The 19,026-nt window shown below is 50.1% G+C and overlaps 1 protein-coding gene across 1 annotated transcript in view; it reads right to left on the minus strand.

Moving 5' to 3' along the window:
• Positions 1 to 2,761: 2,761 nt before the first annotated feature.
• Positions 2,762 to 19,026, minus strand: part of RTN4R (reticulon 4 receptor) — a 78,071-nt gene continuing 61,806 nt past the window's right edge. Inside the window, exon 2 of the mRNA XM_075434127.1 lies at positions 2,762 to 4,896. Coding sequence (XP_075290242.1) covers positions 3,467 to 4,896 — 1,430 coding nt within the window. The 3' untranslated portion in view covers positions 2,762 to 3,466. The remainder of the gene's footprint in view (positions 4,897 to 19,026) is intronic.

Raw genomic sequence — 19,026 nt, forward strand, 5'->3', positions numbered from 1 at the left:
ACGTATCACAAGATGGGCAACAGTCAACAAGGTCCTGAGCCCTGCTGGATAAATCCCACTTAAGTTAGTGACGTCTGTATGTAAAATAGGTCTAGGTTCCAAAATATGCAAGACTTGTGCCAACCCCAGCAAAGCACAAAGCAGAAATGAAACTGCCTTCCTTTGAAGTCCTCAAACCCTTCCTACCCTCACCAATACCAGAGCTCACCCTTTGCCTCTTCCAACCTCCTATGGGTGTTCCTACTGTCCGCTGCACCCCTTCTTCAATAATTTGTCATTCAAATGGCCTTCTAATGCCTGTAAACACAGAAATTGGCATCTGGACAGCACGAAATCTAGGAAATTAGCACAAGGGACTCTTCTGGGCTTCTGGCCAATATGTAGTCCTAAGAGCTACTGAAAGCACAGCAGAGTCAAGCTCTAGAAAGCAGGATGAGTGTCACTGGGTTGGCATAAAGCGACTCCTAGTCCATTCAGGGTAAGTGACAGTAATGCGCGAGTCTGCTACGTGTTAACCACAGGGAGCGTCAAAGCCAAGCTCCCTGTGATACTGATTTGGGCACGGACAGGCCCAGATCTCAGCCCTTTTCAGGGCCCGCTCAGCTGCTGTGGGGAAATGCCACAACATGTACCTGTTCTTTTTATTTTTTTTTCAGGTTCATCCTGGGTTTTGACACCTCATCTGGTTTCCTCATGCTGGTAGAGCTGTGGGCACTGGTCCAAGCATGTTGACCACAGGACTCACCAACTACTGTACAAGGGAGACATAGTCCTGAGACTATGACCAAAATGGGAGTTTCCACAGCAGCCCATCACAGCACTCAGCAATTCTCCTTCTGGGTTCTCCATGGGCTTTGGAGTGGTGCTGACCCTGTGTCCAAGCCAGGCTGAGCCGCTCTCTGCTACTGTGCTTCAGCTTCAGGAGTAGGTTTGAATCCCTCAGGAGTGTGAATGATGCTTTTGGATGAGTAGGAGAGGACAAGGCCTGCTTTGGGCACACAGGACCTCAGAAAATCCTTCAGCACCACTGGCATGAAGGGGACAAATCCTAGCAAATACGGCAGAAAGCAGCCGGTAATGTACTGATGACTCACCTGTGTGCGTGGATCAGTATGCAGAGAAACCAGACATGCATGCAGGCATCAGGATTGTCAAGGCTGTCTAGCTTACCAAGGCATTTAGGAATCCCAGCACAGGGCACTGACTTCTTGCTTCATCCTTTGGGCAGGGCAGTGTATTTGCTCCAGAACATTACTGGGTTCTCTGCAGAGGCTGGTGCTGGTCATGGAGCTGTGATGGCAGCAGTCAGATCTGCCAGGATGCCGGGGCCATGCTGCACAGAATCTCCTGCCCAGCAGCACAGCTGGTACTGACCGATCATTCCCCACCTCAGTGCCCAGAGCAGGCTGTTCACCAGTACTGGTCTGTGCCACGTATTTTTGCAGCCCCAGTGGTGGGTTTGGAGGAGACAGATCACAAATGCAACAGTTTGGGCATCATCACCCAGCCTGTCATTCACAGAGCTGGAAACTGGCTGTGGCAGAGGTAGAAAGTACGCAGCAACACTCCATGAAGTTGTTGCAGGCGGGCCTCAGGCACTGACACACTGGCTGCCCAACCTGCAGCTTCACAGTCTCTCTGGGACCTGAGCCATCCAAGCATCCTCCCCTGCTTCTTCCCATGGTTGCTGTTCCCTCATCATGAACCATCAAGCCTAGAGCAAGCTGGCAGTAGGTCACAGCCCTGCTGATGTCCTTCACTCCCAGTTTGCGATGGTCCCTCCCTCTTCCATGTGTGGTTGTTCTGCGAAGCTGAGCACCAGTCCCAGTGCTGTGAACCCCAATGGTGGCCGGTGCAGCCTGCAGACCCTCAGTCTGACTTGCACACATAGTCCTCTACTGCATGTTCCCCAGACCTTGGTACACCCCTGACACTGCTCTCACTCTTCTCTCGCCCACGCTACATGCCACCTGCTTGTGACAGGCTGGTCTTGCGTGCATAGACCTCAGTAACCTCAACAGTCTTCCTGATGAGAGAAGCACAGAAGAAAATCTATAGTTTGACAAGGAAACGCAACCTCCTGGCAAACCCTCTGCACAACCCTGCCACAGCCAGGAGCACATGCAGAGCACACAGTGTCCGCAGCACAGGGAGAACACAGCTACCTTGGCAGGTGCTTTATGGCCCGCTGTGTGGTATGGGGCCAACCAGACATGGATGGGTTTATTTTCATAGCATCCTGATGTCAAAGATGGGGGTCATACAGAAGATGAAGCCACTTGCACAGTGACTCCACAAAGCACTGGCGGTACAGCCAGGAATAGACACCAGCTCTCCAGCACAGCCAGCCTGTGGCCAGGATCTGCCTGTTTGAGGAGATACACCCTATTTCATAAATGCAAGCCTGAGTTCTGCTCCACTCTGGAAGTACCTTCTGGTTCATTCATCACAGAGCTGAGTCCAGTCATCTGTGCATATCAAAGAAAAACGGCCCTGCCCGACTTCTTGGGATTGCTTACTAATGTTCCTCTACCTGCAGCCTGGAGTCCTCAGCTCCAAAGGGCTGGGATAATATTTCCTGCTATTCTGAGCATCCTGAAATATGAATGACGCGGGGCGAATGCGTGAGACAGTCCGAAGAGAAACAGGAGCATTAGCAGAGCATGTTTCACGCAAGAAAGCTCTTTGCTGGCACCAGTTAAAGATTGCATAACCACACCGAGTATGTCTTATTTATTGCTGTCGTGTTAAATGCTCAGACTGCCTTCAGATCATGGATTGCTCAACATCCTTTTAATTTTTCAGCTTTTTAGCTGGTTAGCGTACTTCATGCCTTGCAGATGACAACCATTTAGGAAAAAGAAATCTTTATTTTATATTTTTTTGTATACTTGTACACAAGTAAAATAAAATGCATATCTATATATACTGCAATCTTGTGAAGGAAAAGGTAGCATTCTTTAACAAATGCTGCCCATAAACATGGTGTGATGGAATGAATACGGAAAAACTGCAATATTAATAAACATAGGATTAAAACAGCATCAAATTCATTACCTCTGCAAATGGGAACCTGCAATATTGTTCAGTGTGATGTCAAGTTACAAACAGATTTTAGACATTCTTTTCAGAGCATTTCTTACACTTTTTTTTTTTTCTTTCCTGTAAATAAACCATATTTCTTTACCATCTGCTGTAGCAAAAGCTGCTTTGTGGGCAAGTGCAGTTCCGAAGACCAAAGGTATAATTCACAGGTTTCAGGACAAATAAATTATGTACATCTCGGTGTTTGTCTTTTTTGTGTTTTTTGTGGTTTGTTTTTTTTTTTTTATAAAGGCATCCAGTTAACTTTTGTGTAACAAAGCTTTCTCAGGGTGGATGGTAGTTTTGCTTTTGTTTGCAACATTTATGGAGGTCAGCAAAAGTCTAGTATTAAAGTGTCATCAACCCAGGAAAAGAGTTAATTTTAGCAGAATAACAGTAAGCTCCACACCAAGGGGGGGATCAAAAGGCTTAGGCTGAGCTGTAACGTGGAGCTGTTTGCTTGCTGGGTGAGGCGGCACTGGGCCTTTGATTTGTTCTTTTTAGAGCAGCCCTGCCTCTTTCTGGTTGGGATTGTGGAAGGTTCAATAGGCTCTAGAAATTCTGGTTTCAACTTGGTCAATGGAGGGTCTACAATGCTGGGGAAGGTCCCAAAGGGGGAATCATTTATCTGCTTGTTGCTGCCATTTTTGGAAGGGTCCGTCTCAACATACTTGGTTTTGGACATGTTCTCCTTATCCTTGAGAGGGTTGTTGGAGGAAGGCCGGCTGCTGTGGGAAGAAGGACCTGCCTTGCCTTTAGCTTCGTAAATAAAAGACTTATCCGTTTCTGGCTGGCAGCACTTCGGGGAGCCGTTGTGGGAGGCGAGAGGCGGGACCCCGGTTGACAGTTTACCAGACCTGGTCTTAGTGCTAAAAACGCTTGTTCGTATCTGGTTGAAGGAGTCGACGCACCCTTCCAAGTCGGCGCTCTGCAGCCTTTTGAGGTCTCTCCCTGCCAAGCGGGGGGGAAGGTGGCACTCCAGCTCCGAAGATGACCCTTTAAACTGCTTAAACCAATTCCAGAGAGACCGGGCCTGGCAGTCACAGATCCACTGGTTGCCATTCAAGCGCAGGTACTGGAGGGACACCAGTGGAGCCATGGTTTCCCCTGTGAGCACGGTCAGGTTGTTGTTAAACAGATACAAGGTCATCACTTTCCCAAGGTCATGAAAAGACCGGCGGTGAACCAGGCTGACCCTGTTCTGGTGCAGAAGCAGCCGGTCGAGGTTGATTAGCCCACGAAAGACGTTCTCTGACAAGCTCTTGATTTTGTTACCGTGCAAAAACAGGTAGGTGAGGTTTGCGAGATCTATGAAGGTATCATCCAGCAGGTTCTGAAGATTATTATCCTGAAGGTAGAGATATTGCAAGGAGAACAAACCTCGAAAAAGCCCTGTGGAGAGCTCCAGGAGCCCACAGCGATCCAGGTGTAACGTGTGGAGGTGAACAAGACCCCGGAAAGTGACAGGGTTGATAGATTTCAGGTTCGTGTTGTCGCTGAGATCTAACTCCTCCAGTTTGTTGAGCCCATAGAAGGCTCCAGGCTCAATGAGGCTGATGTTGTTGGAGTGGATCCAAAGAATTGTCATGTTGCGGCAGGAGGTGAAGCTGGTGGACCTCACAAGGGTTATCCTGTTGTTGTGCAGGAAGATTCGCTGGCTCTGGATGGGTATCTCAGTGGGGATTGCTGTCAGTCCTTGCTGCTGACAACTTATTGTAATCTTGGGTTCACTGTAGCATACACACGCCCCAGGGCAAGACTCCACTTCTGACTGGATGTTCAAGCAAAGCACCAAAATCAGCAGTCTGCTTCCTAAAGGATAACAAAAATAGTATGCAAATTAGCCAGGGTCATGGGACAGTGCTTTTCTTCGCAACTAATAGACGAGCCTGAAAATCACCCTTCTAAAGTGCGTTGCCACTAACCACAAACAACATATGCCAGGGGAGCCAAACAACTAAAATGCAGAATTAAAAATGCTCTACCACTCAACGCAATAGCTACAATCAACATACACTCGTCGTGACAAAGTCCGAGCATCTCCTCAGCCTTTCATACTTGGGAGGCCCCTGACTTTGGTGGCGAGAGAGAGTGATCATTACGTATTTGCACCATGGGTCCTGGATGCACACCTAACACGAGCCCTGTTCCAGAGAGCTTACTGCTGGGCAAAGGAGCTGTCTTCTGGGGGCCGTTTGTCTCTGCCACGGGCACATTTAGCACAGTTCAGCCTACGGTAAAGCATCTGCCCAGCTTTGGCTGATGGCTGCAGCCACAGGGTTGTCCTAGGCAGCTCTGCGTCCCATTGCAGCAGTGCCACCAGCTCCTTGCTTTTTGGGAATGTCGAACAACTCCCCAACATGAGCAGGTGTCCCCAGATTGCACGCAAAATGTAAGATGGAAATGTGGCTTTGTGACTTTCCATGAGCAATTTTGGACTGATCTGGTCTTCCCGTAAAAAAAAAACTGCGAGAGTTTCCCAGAATAATGTACAGGTCAGACCTGCCTGTAGAGGTCTTGTGACCAAGAGCATCCTTTCCTTCTCTTGGTCCAAACTTTATGCCACGTATTCTCTCTTCTCCTCCTCTCTCCCCTTTTTTTCCTTTGAATCTGTGCAGCCACCGAGGAAGAGGAGAAAACAGCACTTTTTTCCACAGAGGGCAGTGCTGCTGTTGAAGAAAATCACATGCAATGCTTGATTGAGGGATTCCTCAAAGTCTGCAAGGCAGAAGTGGATTTCATGTGTCCTAAGCATGCAGGCAGCCCACTGGGGTTGAAGAGCCCCTCAGAGGAACATTTTCTTATGGGGGTGACCACCCATTTCCCCAGGTGCTGGGCTGCACAGGAATCACGAGGAAATGTTTTGATTCCCCAAATTCACCAGCCCCAGCTGGGACGCTGGGAAAGGGCCCCAAGGATGGGCAGAGACGAGCAGAGGCTGCGCAGCAGCAGCATCTTCTGGAAGTGGACCTCGGAGGGAGGGTTGGGGTGAATCTCCAGCTGAAAGAGAGACCTGCAGAGAGACCTACCCGTGGTGGGGAAGGCAGTGAAGAGAGGCAGGTTCGGCAGTGCTTTACCAGCAATTAGCAGCCAGTAGTTAGATTGCTTCCTCTAAACCTCATATGGAAGCTAAAAGGAATGGGCAGCCACCGTGGCAGCGGGAAGGTCCCTTTGTGAAGGTCACCACGTGTGAGCAGGGACACGTGTGCCTCCTTCCCAGCTCATCACAGCACCTCTGGCAAAAAAGACACTTTCCTCCCCATCGCTGGGGATCTCCAGCCTGGGGACAACAAGCAGCTTTCCCTCTTCGCTGTCGTGGCAGGTTTTTTCTTCCTGGAAAGACTGAAAATATTGTTTTACAATGCAAAATGGGATAAACTGAGGAGACTGTATAGAGCCCGGCTGCATCCAGCCACACGTGCACAGTGCAGCACGATGGCCCCCGTGGGGCCAAAGCCTGGAGACCAGAGGCTGCATCTCACAGAAAAGCCTGAAAGGCGATCGCATTGCTAATGAAATCACATCATCTCTGCATCGAAGTAGCAACTTCAAACGCCAGCGATAAAGGATTAAATCATACGGAAATCTCACCAAACCATTTACTGAAGCAATAACAAAGTTATTGGAGACGCCAAGGTGGGAAAGTTGCTCTTCTGCAATGACAGGCTGCGATCCCAGGCCTGAGTTTCAGTCTAGTCAAAATAGTTCAACTGTGTGCAGCTAATAAATCTGTGGTGATCCAACAGTCCAATATAGGCAGGACACTCCTATATATCATAGTCCACATGGGATTAAAAATAACAGCTCAGCATGCAGAGATAATTTGAGCCTGATATTATTAGCTGCTGAGCATCCCTGGAAGGCAGTGTTTTGAGTGCAGTATTATGACACGTTCTGGCTGGCTTGTCATGTTTTGACATATCACGTCCCATTGTATGGAGTGAAGTAACACGAGACAACTGAAATCCTCTGCTGCAGACATGTCACACCAAGAGGGGCCTCCTGGGAAATTAAAACAACGCCGGCAACTCCCTGACCAGCACAATTCCTCTCCAGCTGATAATGACAGCCTGTAGCCAGAGAAACAGGACTTTCTGGAGCCTCTTTCTTCAGTCCCGTGATTCAGCTGACGGGGGCAGGGGTGGCACTGGAGCAACGGGATTCACCTCGCTACGCAACACCACCTGCTCCAGCAGAACGGCGCTGGGACTGCGGGCTCCACGGCAATCCCCGCTGCTCCTCCCTGCCTTGGCAGCAGCGCGGGGGCTACAGCCTCCTCGGGGAAAATCCAACCGCAGCCCAGATGCATCCCACATGCCTGCTACGTATGCGGCATGCTCACAGCGGAGTGAACGCAAAGAACCATTCCTATGGGAGAGGAATCACAACAACACTCCTGTTCCAGCTCCAGCCAGGGGAGGCAAGTGCGTAATAAATATATGCAGACATGGGGAGAGAAAGAGAGAACAAGCCATGCATACGGACACCACCCTGCCCTGTGTCACCCCTCCTGACAGCCACGCTCCTGCACCCTCTGGCCATCCGACCGCTTGTGCCCTGAGCGTGCCCCTCCAGCTCTCTCTGATGGACAGGGCTGCCGGGCCCCGCAGCGAGGTCTCATCCCAGCCCCCGGGCGCGTGCAGAGCTGCAGGCACGCGACGGGTTCTCCCCAGCACAGAGGAGCAGAAGGGAAGGGGCAAACCCTGCTCCACTCTGAACCACGGCTTTTCTGCTGCTGCCGCCGATGCCTCTGAGGCTGCCGGGAGCTGTGAGTCAGTGGCACTGATAGCTGGCTGCCAGTGGAGCAGCACAGGGAAATTAATTACAGGCAGGGCTAGCCTGTGTGCTTTAATTAGGGACCTGGTGTTCATGAGCTGCTCGGATTAGCTCCTTCCACCAGAGACAGTTACTGTCAATCATCCCTCAAAGCTTTTTTCCAGTTAGTTTCCTGCCGTGCAGCTCAACCATGTCCTGACTGATCCATGATGAAGCTCAGCACCCAGCAGTTGTCAGGGGGTCCCCGGCCAGAGCAGGGCCTGAAGCAAGCGCAGGTTCACGTGCAGTCCCCAGACAGCATTGGGAAGTCAAGGCGACCCTTTCCTCCCGAGCCAGCCTGGGGTCTGCTGTGGCAGCAGCCAGAAGTACCACGCCTTGGCCTTCCCCTGCTCCTCCATGGAGCTTTTCCATCACTGGTGTTCAATCAGTAACTGTGCCTTGTGCCCAGTGTGTCCCAGACCACAGTGGCCACCAAGTGCCATGAGCCATCCAGACCTTGCACCAGCAGAGTTTCACCCATCCAATTCCAGGCAAACAGTACCTTGCTTTTTCCGACCAGGTACCAAGCGACCACTTTAGGACAGGGACAAGCACAAGGCAGAGTCATGGGAGGAATGTCGCTAAGACCTGGCATCAAGCCACATTAACACAGCCACACAATTTTAGGATGGTCTGAAGCACAGCAGTGCTTGTTCCTGCCTGCCTGGAATGTACCCCCATATTTTGAGGCAGTCTGCTACCTTAGACCAAGCCCTGCAAGATCAAGACAGGGCAATGGTGTCACTGCCCTGTGCCCCCAGGGCTTGAGAGCATCCGCTGGAAACAGGCACCTGTTCTGGGGCCCAGCGTCCTGAAGCAAAGCACAGACCCAAGGCCCCTGATGCTGAGCTGAGCCCTGCAGCATGGCGTGGAGCGTCACCTCGCTGAGCCTCCTGCTCTAGCACAGAGCCAGGGCCACAGCGCGGAGGAAGGAGCTGGAGCACTGATCCGGGGACTGTACTGCAGAGGCGTGTACAGGAACCAGGCACTCCAACACCCATCAGCCGGGCACCCTGGCACCAAACCAGGTGCTCCACCTTCTTCTGTTCTCTTCACCTCCCCTTGCCCTTCCCCCTTTCTGATGACCTCCTTCTTTCCATCCTCTTCTCCTCCTTCACAACCACCATGGCCCAGGGCTTGTCCAGCTGAGGTGAAGGCAGCACCCAGGCAAACCACTCCATCCCCAGAGAGGCTGGGACCCATCCTGGCAGCACCCACAGACTGCGCGCTGTCCTGTACACCACACTGAAGCTTGTTTCCCTTGGCACAAAGCAGGGGGGAAGGATGAAGCTCTTCAGAGTGTGACCAGGCAAAGATCACACAGCTGAAAAGTGTGAGTGTCATGGGCTTCTGCTCCTCTTGGGAGGCACCAAGTATCATTGATGCTGAGGGTTCCCAGTGGGTGCTGCCCTGAGCAGAAAAGTCAAAGACCTGGTTAAAGGCAGATGACAAGAATCCAGAAGCCTTGGCAGAAAGAGCCCAGCTGCTCTGCAGCCCAGCTGGCACAAACAAATGCCATCGTTTCTTTTCCTGGAGCACTCGGTTCAGCTCTGGCTGTGGGGTCCTTCCTTTTCCACGAAAAACACACCCTGCCCTTAGAAGTAGAAGAGATATTCACTGGTGTCACAGGGAGGAGGGAGGTCAGACAGTCCATAGTGTGCCTGTTCCCAGAAATATGTGCCAAATCCAGTGTCCTTCCCTTGATCGACCAGATGAGTCATCTGGAGCTCTGCGTGAAAAGTGTGCTCCCACCAGTACTGCCCACTGACTGATGTCGGACCCTCCACCACCTGATGGACCCAACTTTAACACCCACCCCTGAGAAAAAGGCCCTTGGCGCGACATCCATTCCCTCGTCTCTTAGACGAGAAGCCATTCCTACCCCTTCCAGAACGTGATTAAAACTTAACTGGATAGTTCCAGTCAAAAGCAAAAGATGAAAGAAAACCCAGTACCTGGAACCTTCAGCCCCTCCAAGAATTTGGCTTTGAGTTTAGCATTTGTTCCTCCAGAGCTTTCTTAAAAGCCAGAAACCTCCTTCAGTCAAACTGCCGCACTTCCCCTTTGCCATCTCAAAAGTGTTATGACTCATGGAACTGGGAAGCAATTAAAGTGGGTCCATTATCTGTCTTTCCGCTGGTCCCCTGTGCGATCACATTGTCAAACATGGCAATTAGAAAGAAAAGGCTCCGGGGGCCTCTAATAGATGCTTTGCAAACTTTTTAAGAGGCCAAAGCAAAATGCAATTTTCTGCAGTTTGCAGAGCCGTGGCCTTTCTCTGCCGCTCTGCACTTGTCTCTATTGATTTGGAGATATTATAATGCGGCTTTCCTACAGTGGAGGGTCAATAATCATTTGAATTCTCTCCTGGTTGGACATAAAGAGACTACTTTACAATACAAAGCCTTTTGCTGATGCACACAGCATTTTGCCTTTGTTTATAGTACAGAGACACTATAGCTGCTTAATTCCCTGTTCTGAACAGATATTGTTTGAAATTCAGCACACGGCTTTGAAAGACCCTCTGCAAAGCAGCTTCAGCGTCTCCCGCTTTGTCCTGCGGCCAAAGGTGGGTCTGTGCGTGCGAGGCCATGTGGGCCAAAGGAAGAGAGCAGCACTTTTATGCATTTCACATTGAAGGCAAACTGAGAGGTGAATGAGGGAGGAGAATAGGTTTGGAGTAGTCTCACCCCAGGCTGGAGTTTCCCCTCCCTTCTGCTGCCTCCTCCCTCCCTCCGCTGCGGAGATGAAGGCTGTTTCATGACGGTGCAAGCTGGAGCAGCTTTAGGGCGAGGAGGAGAGGAGAGGAGTGGAGTGATGCTCTGTCACCCCACAAACACCTGCGAAAAGCAACCAGTGCTACACCTCCAGGGAACCGAGGACCCAGAGCAGGTACGAGCAGAGCAGATCTCAGCATGCAGGTGCCCGCTGCCCTGCAAGCATCCTCAGGCAGCTGCCTGGCAGCCAGCTGCAACAGAAAATTCTGGGGCTGCTGCAGGTCCTGTGGCACATCTGTAGCTCCGTAGGGATGCTGGGGGGCCGGGCACCCCTCTTGAGGAAAAGAGTCAGTGGGGCTATTGGAGCGAGCGAGCTGACTGCAGCTCCGACGCTGCTCTGGGGCACTGAATTGCTCCCCAGGCTCGGCTGACTGGGTCACCTCCGTCTCCACGGGCCGTTATGGAGCTCAGAGCCCCAGCTCACACCAAAACACCTATGCCTTGTTCTGGTACGGAATCCCAGCTGCCTAAAAACGGGCAGCTAATTCCATTTCAGACACCCCTGGGGTTCTTGGATGCCAACATGAGCGTGGGCAGATGTGACACAGCTCCTCTAGACCTGTGTTCCTCCAGCAGCTGGAGCTGGGTGTGATATAAACGGCAGCAGGCAGCAATGTTTAGGCACCTGAACCCCACCTCTAACTTCTAAAGGTACAGTCTCTGATCCCACATGCTCTGGGACTGCAACCAGATCCATTAACCTTTGGGACTGTGGTGCTTCTCACTCCCTTTGGCAGCACAGGCTCAGTCCTGCTCTTTGGTGCATCCAGTCTCTGCCCTGAATGAGACAGGATTTCAGCAGAACAAATATCGTATGCGGTCAGAAATGAAAGGCCATTTCCGTAACGCATCCAGGCAGGCGATGGAGGCAATACATGTGCCATTTCCTAACTTCTGGGTGTTCATCTTTTCCACCTAAATCATGCTCCCTTAATGTGATTTTTGGATTTAATATTGCAGGGATATTTTTAAGGGAAGAAGGTAAAAGCGAGTTGTATCACCTGCAATTCTTAGACTCCATCCTCACAAATCTCCAGAGGGGTTTGAACGCTGATTCTTCAACACCGCTCAGGGCTGAGCTACAGGATTCATCACGTGGGCTGAGTGCAGCACAAACCTTCACCGGGGCAGCTCTGTCCGTCCACGGGCACGTGCCACAGCAGCTCCCGGCCACGGCTGCTCCCCACCCCTGCCAGGGGCTCTCCAGAGCTCCCAGCATTCTGGCAGCACCATCGGTTTAGCCTAACAGCATTTGGGCTGGGTTATACTTCTGGTGGTTTGCTAGCATTTCCCTCAGCAACACCAGGGAGAGAAAGAAAGGAAAAGGTGATAGTTAACAGTTTATCTTTCAGCCAATTTGAATACAAATTTGATGAGAGAAAAAAAAGAAAAAGTCTCTTCCCTAACCAGAGGGTTTTCCTTCTGCTGAGTTTCAAAGGTTGCTGCAAGCCACGGAGGTGTGAAAGAGTGTCAAAGAAAAGGTCAGGAGAAACATTCACAGGGAAAATATCAAGGGATTTAAACACAGGAGTCATTAGGTCCCTGTATAACGATAACACTAATATAAATTATTATAGGCTAGTAATGCCCAGTGAGACCTGGAAACCAGAAACAGAAAAGCCCTCGTTGCAACACAAGAACACAGAAGAGCGGGACCGAGTCAGACAGGGCCCAGTCTGGCTGATCTGACACAGAGGTCAGGAGCAGATGCAGATGGAAAGGCAACATCAAAGGGTGCGAGCGTTGCCTTGGCATCTTCTCCAGGCCCCGCGCAAGCAGTGGCCTGCCTGAGGCAGAACTTCCCTTTCTCCTTAACAGACCATAAAAACCTTCCTTCCACTCGCTCAGGTTTCCTCCAAGCCCTAGGTCATTGTGTGAATGCTGCTCCAGACTTCTTTGCTGTACTTTGCTGCATCTTTTCCAGGTCCTCTTCACTGTAGGGGTGGAAGGACAATACTTGGGATGCCCCTGCAGCATGGACTTCTGCAGAGGCTTAGGGGCCCTGCCCTGTCCCTTACAGCTCCTGCTCTCTGCCTGCCAGCGCATGGCATCAAGCTGAGCCTTTCAGGGAGCCCTCCACAAAGTCCCCGAGATCACTTTGCTGAGCAGCAGTAGCCCATTTAGAGCCCATCATTGTGCTTGTTTAGGTAAGGGTCTGGGCCGTTTGCCAGCGTACATTACTTTGTATTTATAAATGTTGAATTGCATCTGCCATCTAGTCTGTGGTTATGATTTTACTGTGAAACCCCTCACCGCAACAAATCATGTACCCAAATATCCACTTTCCTTCAAGTAGAAATATTACCATCCTGCACTGCTGTGCCCAAACCTTAAAATGTAAGCTGGCTGTAGCAGTGGCATCTTCCTGATCCAGCAGCCGAGCTGCAGCAGTAGTTGACAGAAATAAGGACTTTGTAATCCCTACCTATCAATACAGGCTAAAGATGCTCCTTAAAAAGGTTTAAGTTAAAAGAGGAATAAATTTGCTTGCATCTTTGATATGAGGCTATTCTCAGACATTGAAAGGCTGACCTAGTTATCACCGTTTCCTATGGATAAGCATAGGAAAATCCTACGGACATCCTAGGCCATGCTTCAATGAACGCTCTCACCAGCTCTGTGCTCTGCCACCTCACCAGGTCAGACAACCTCTGCCAATTCTATCAGCAGAGGCAGAATTTTCAGCTGTTCTTGCGCAAGATGTAATAAATCTGCATGTTTTCCATCTGTCCTATTTCCAACTATCTATCACATATCTGGAAGGGAAAAGCTTAGACCTTTTAGAGGGAAAAGCCTACGACCTTAACGTAAAGATATGGAGAATTCCTGTAGAAAAGGCCTCTGAAGCAGGTTTATACCATTCAGCCCCGGTCCTTTCCACGCAGACAGTGTAGGTCCCAGATGCTGCTGGCCCACCCAGAATCTCCCAGTATTCCCTTTTTCTCTCTCAGAGGCAAGCTGGTTTCCCCACCATATGCAGAAGTGTGTCCCCTTTCAGGATGTGATCACGTATGGTTGCTTAATACTGGAATAACTACGGTCGCGTTCGGCTCTCCTAACGAGAAAATACAAAGTCTTGGCATTGCCTTGCTCCTGGCCCTCTCTAGTGTCCCCTCCACCAGCATGACACCGCAAAGGTCCCTGCACCAGAGCTTCCCCCAGGCCAATCTCAGCACCAGCCTCTACACCCAGCAGAGCCCACGGGATTTGTAGGGATCTGGCCCCAAGCAGGCGAGTTTGACATGATACCGTGCCAGTTATCAGACAACAGTAATAGCTGGAGGAGAGGCAAAAATCTCATGCACGTGAGGACAGGCAGGAAGGTGGTAGGCTTGCTGCAGGAGAGCCAGCAGAACAAGGCCAGACAGACCTCCATGTAAGCCTGCAGGTACAAGCTGAAGTCTCCAAATCCACCTGATGTCACAGACTGATCTTAGCCAGCCGCTCCAAGCAGCTACTGTGGTCCCGATCCACCAGGTATGGTGCGCAGGGGAGGGGTGGGCTGCTTCCACACGGCCGGGGAGAAACATCACATCGTGTGTTTTCCAGGTCACAGCCACCTATGGCCATGGCGTTACCATAGCTATCCCTGCCACGCTGCCTTCCGCAAAGCGCCGCATGACTAGAATCCACACCCAGGCCAGTGAATCCTAGCAGATCCCAGGCTGCCTAAGAAAGCAGAGTGAAAGAAGCTGCAACCGGTCCCCCAGCACAGTGGGTAAAGGCATCGAAGTGGTCACGATCCTCATTTACATCTTATCTGCATGGGATACATTCAGCACATTCCATGAACAGGATCATCTATGATATTGCCACCATTCAATCCTCACGCTGTGAAGAATGAAGTGAGAAAATATGCATTGTGAATCACAGCTAGCTCCTACAGAAGTTAATATTATCTGTGCCATATTTGTAAAAAATCAGGGATAAACAGGTGTCCAGAGGAAGTAAACTGTGGTTCTTGAGATGACTTAGACCTCCCATGGAGCCCAAAGTACCTCAGGAATGAATGCTTCAAAACATCATTACTAAGAAGCAGAGTTTCCTGCCTACCCAAAGCTGGCACTGGTGGAAGCACTGTGTGCGAGTGACTCAGAAAGGAGAGGTAAAACTCCAGATGGCATCTACACCTGCTCCCCCCCGCCATCTGGGACTGCACCCCACCTGCCAGCTGCACATCCCACCCCCACATCTCCAGCACTGGAAGAGCCCCGTTGCACTAAGCAGCATTTTTCTCGGTTTTCCTCCAAAATGACACTTATCTCAGCTTTTGCTTACAGACTATTATCTACAGATAACACAGAGTGGAGCAATGAAGTCTAGGAAAGAGCCCGGAAGGAAAAAATGCTCCAAAAGTGTCCCCCTCAACCTCAGTTTGGTTGTCTGCGTGGATGCAGACAACCCCTGCAGCTGAAGAAACAGCTCAGGAGCTAGTGCCCCAGGCAACGCAAGCGGGACGGGAAGAGGGAGAGCATTTTAATTGCAGCTTTAGACACAACCACTTTTTCAAAGAACAGGTAGAAACAAAAACAAGAGGGTAGACACGGGTGACTGAAGATTGTATTTCTCTACCCTGCTCACAAACTGATGCTCTCCTTTCCCAGCCTGGATGACCAGAGCTCCCCACACCACCCCATGAACTGCCACAGAATCACAGAATCATAAAGGTTGGAAATGACCTTTAAGATCATCCGGTCCAACTGTCAAACCAACACAACCACGCTTGCTAAACCATGTCCTGAAGTGCCATACCTACAGGTTTTCTGAACACCTCCAGGGATGGTGACTCCACCACTGCCCTGGGCAGCCTGTTTGAATGTCTGACCACTCTTTCAGTAAAGAAATTTTTCCTGATACCCAATCTAAACCTCAAACAGTGGAGCAACTGAATCACAGTGAAACGTGAGGTCCCTACCACGAAGCTGCCTCACCGCAGGCTCCGTGGTGCAGACACAGGCGTTTCTCAGCAGTCCCCTGGCCCCTCCATCCCCACAGTGGGACAGAGCCCGGTCCAGCCACGCTCCCCGCTCTGCCTCCTTCCCCTGTCTCTGTTGGCATCCCTCCCACCTCTCTGGCACACATCCCTGCTACATTCACATAGCTTTTTCTTTCCCAGATAAAAGCCGGGACTGGTTTTTAATAAGAGTGCAAATTCAACTGCCGCTGTCTTTACCAGGTGTCGGCTTTGTCTCGCTGCAGTTTTGGCATTAGACGTGCTTGCCTGCCCTTCTGCAGCGCTCTCATCCACTCCCGCCAGATAAGAAACACGACACCCACAACTCTACAAACATATTTCTCTGTGACGTGCAGACTCCGTGAAGCCAAGCTAAACAAGCGTCCAACAGGACGCTAACGACACCCCTTCCCGTCCGTGTGGAAACCAGGAGGCGAGCAGCGGGGAAGGCATCCCAGCCTGCAGCCGAGACACGGCTCCAGGCTCACCACAGGCAGCAGCCCCCGGTCCCTGGCTGAGCTGCCCGCATCTCTTACAACAGATACTCACCCCGAGTTCAGAGACCCCATAGCACACCACCAGGAATTTGCACTAGATCTCCATGCCAAAAGCCCTCGGTTCAGCTTCCAGCCTTTAGGTCTCACTACAGCTACAGTAGATTACGGCACCCTCCTGCTTCTTAATCAAAGCGGATAAAAGCTCCCTATTCCGGCTTCCGACTCCTCTCTTTATGCGGGGAGCACGTTCATCCATTTCACCATTACAGGGCATTAAATGTTCATAATCACCTGTTATCCAGTATGGCCCCTCAATCAATCTGGGAGTTGCTGCCCTCGAGCAGGCAGTCCCCAGTCTGACAGAGTGGCCAACATTCTGTACTCGGAGACGGATGACCGAGCATTCAGCTGTGTTAAGATTCATGTTGTTTCACGGTTGCCAGTCTACCAAGCAATTGCAGTTGCTCTGCATTGGAGACTTGCCTTCATCATTATTCATCATGGCAAAATTTGAGTCAGCTGCAAACTTTAGGGGCAACTAATTTATGCGTTTTTCCAGATCATTCATGAAAATCGTGAGATACACCAGGGTGAAAGCTGAATCTTGCTAAGCTACCGTGCAAGCAGCGATCAGCAATGATCCTCCAACAACAATCGCATTTTGAGAGCTTTTAGCTGCCTGTTTCTTAATCCACTTAATAACTGTCCATTGATTCAATGGAGAGTATATTTTCAGCCAAGTAAATCAAGTGCCTGACACAAGTCTAAATATATTATGAAAATCCAGATACATGAGCAGAGACTGGGGGTTTTTTGTCCACATCTAATTCACCAGGACATTAGTCCATGCCTGGGGCTTGTTGGCATTGTGGCAATATGATTAAAATAACAGCAACATCTTTAAAAACAATATCAGGAAAAAACCTGAGAAATTGACTGGGTTTCAGAATACTTTCTGGGAAATCTACCAGTTGAAATTAATGGTATTTCTGCGTATTTGGTCTCTAGCTATGTTAACATTTACTCTTTCTCCCACAGCACTGAGATCGAACTGGCCAGCCTCTCCTTACCTCCTGAGCTTTCCTGCTTGAAACCGGTGCTGGGCACTGGCCTTCCCTGCCTCTGGGGCTCCCCTGCTTTTCTGATGTTTATAAGGAATTAGAACTAGGATCTTGTCAGCCGATTTTGACAGCGTTTCCATGCATGCGCCTTAGGAAGAGGCTTGCACATCCATCCACGCCTGGATTACTGGCACTGTCCACAAACCACTCCTGATGGACGTGGTCTCACCTCAGCCGGGTGTCCCCCTCTGGAGATGCAACTTCACAGCCTCCAAAGGCAAGCTGCTTGAGCACTCGGGATCATTTCAGAGAAAACAAAAGACTTCCTTAGCACTGACTCCACGAGACTGGTTTTTCTCCAGGATTGGCTATTCACGTCACTCTACCACGGCCCTGTCAAGCCAATAACTTTTCCTTATTCTTCCACAGCACGCAAGGTAGGGATTGCTGTCCCACTGCTGGCCTTGTCTGACAAAGGGATGTTGTAGGAACAGGTTTTTCTTCAGCCCCTGAAGCATATTACTTAATTAAAAGAACCAAACCATGAAGCTTATTGAAGGCAATGTTCATCCTACAGCCAGGACCTGCAAATCTCCACGGGGACACAGACTTCACACCCTGCAGTTCCCTCATTCCATGCAGGGCAGTTTTAGCGCAGCAGGACTAATTTCCCCTAATACTAAGTGGCTATTAATATTTCATGATACTAAGCGAGCTTCTTTTCCATTTCATTTGCCATCTTTGCTTAATTCACCTACTTCAGCACTGGGAGACCATGGACCAGCTGTTGATGTGGGGGAAATATGGATCATGTCACCAAAGGAATTAAATGAAGTGGAAAAAAGGAAGAATTTGTTCAAATTCTGAATAGAAATTATGTCAGAATCACAAAAATGCACCTGGGAAGCTCAGTCCTGCAGGATAACCTGGAAGTTCAGAGCAATAACATCAGGCACTAAAACAGCACCCAATAGGAAATATATACATTTACAGGCAGAATATGCCCTCTCTTACAGCCCGGAAAAAGCTCATCCCAAAACATTCACTTACTTTCTTCGGAATTTCTCACACCTGATGCAAGCCAAGGAAAGAGAAGAGTAAATCTTATGGATTTGAAGACGGAAAAAAATGACTCCTCGTTTTGCCCTGCTCTCTTTTCCCTGCCAAAGTGGAAGCAAACTCTTCTTTCTCTGGGGGAATAGCTTCTGCAACCTCTGACAGGAGCAAGGACAAGGAAAGCAAATCCCGCTGGTTCCAGCAGGCACCATCCAGACAACACGTTTCAAAAAAGCAAGCTCTGTGCCAGCCTTGGCATACAAACCTCTAGTTTAGTACTCGTGTCGGTACCCTTACCTCCCAGAACCAAAACTCCACAAAAACTGCCCAGCAAACCATCTCAGCCCAGCAAACCCCCTCCAGCCTTGTGTGAGGAATGAGGCCGGGGATCTCGCACAGGGAAGCCACAAACAGACCAGAGTAAAGCTAGGAATTCTGGGTTGTCCTTTTCTCCTGGTGTCTCCATCTCTGCCTTCGCTCCCCTAGGGATTTTTTCAGAGATGTAGCTTTAGGCAAACTCAGACACTCTCACCTTTATTAGAGAGTCAGAAAGGCTCCTGCATTACTGCCCACATCCTTAGGAAAGCCTACTTCCACCCAGGGTTTAGATTCTGCCATTTCTGCTTCACCACCCTTGGCCTCTGCCTTGCTGTTTTCCTTCTCAGATGTTATTTAGGGTGAAATTCCCTTCACCTCCACCTTTTGCAGAGAACACAGTCCCAAACAGCTTCCCTTGTTGGACAGCTTGGTCTAACCAGCACAACACAGCAATGTCGTGTAAC

This window comes from Opisthocomus hoazin, chromosome 12 (genome assembly GCF_030867145.1).
Source record: "Opisthocomus hoazin isolate bOpiHoa1 chromosome 12, bOpiHoa1.hap1, whole genome shotgun sequence".
NCBI classification, from domain to species: Eukaryota; Metazoa; Chordata; class Aves; order Opisthocomiformes; family Opisthocomidae; genus Opisthocomus; species Opisthocomus hoazin.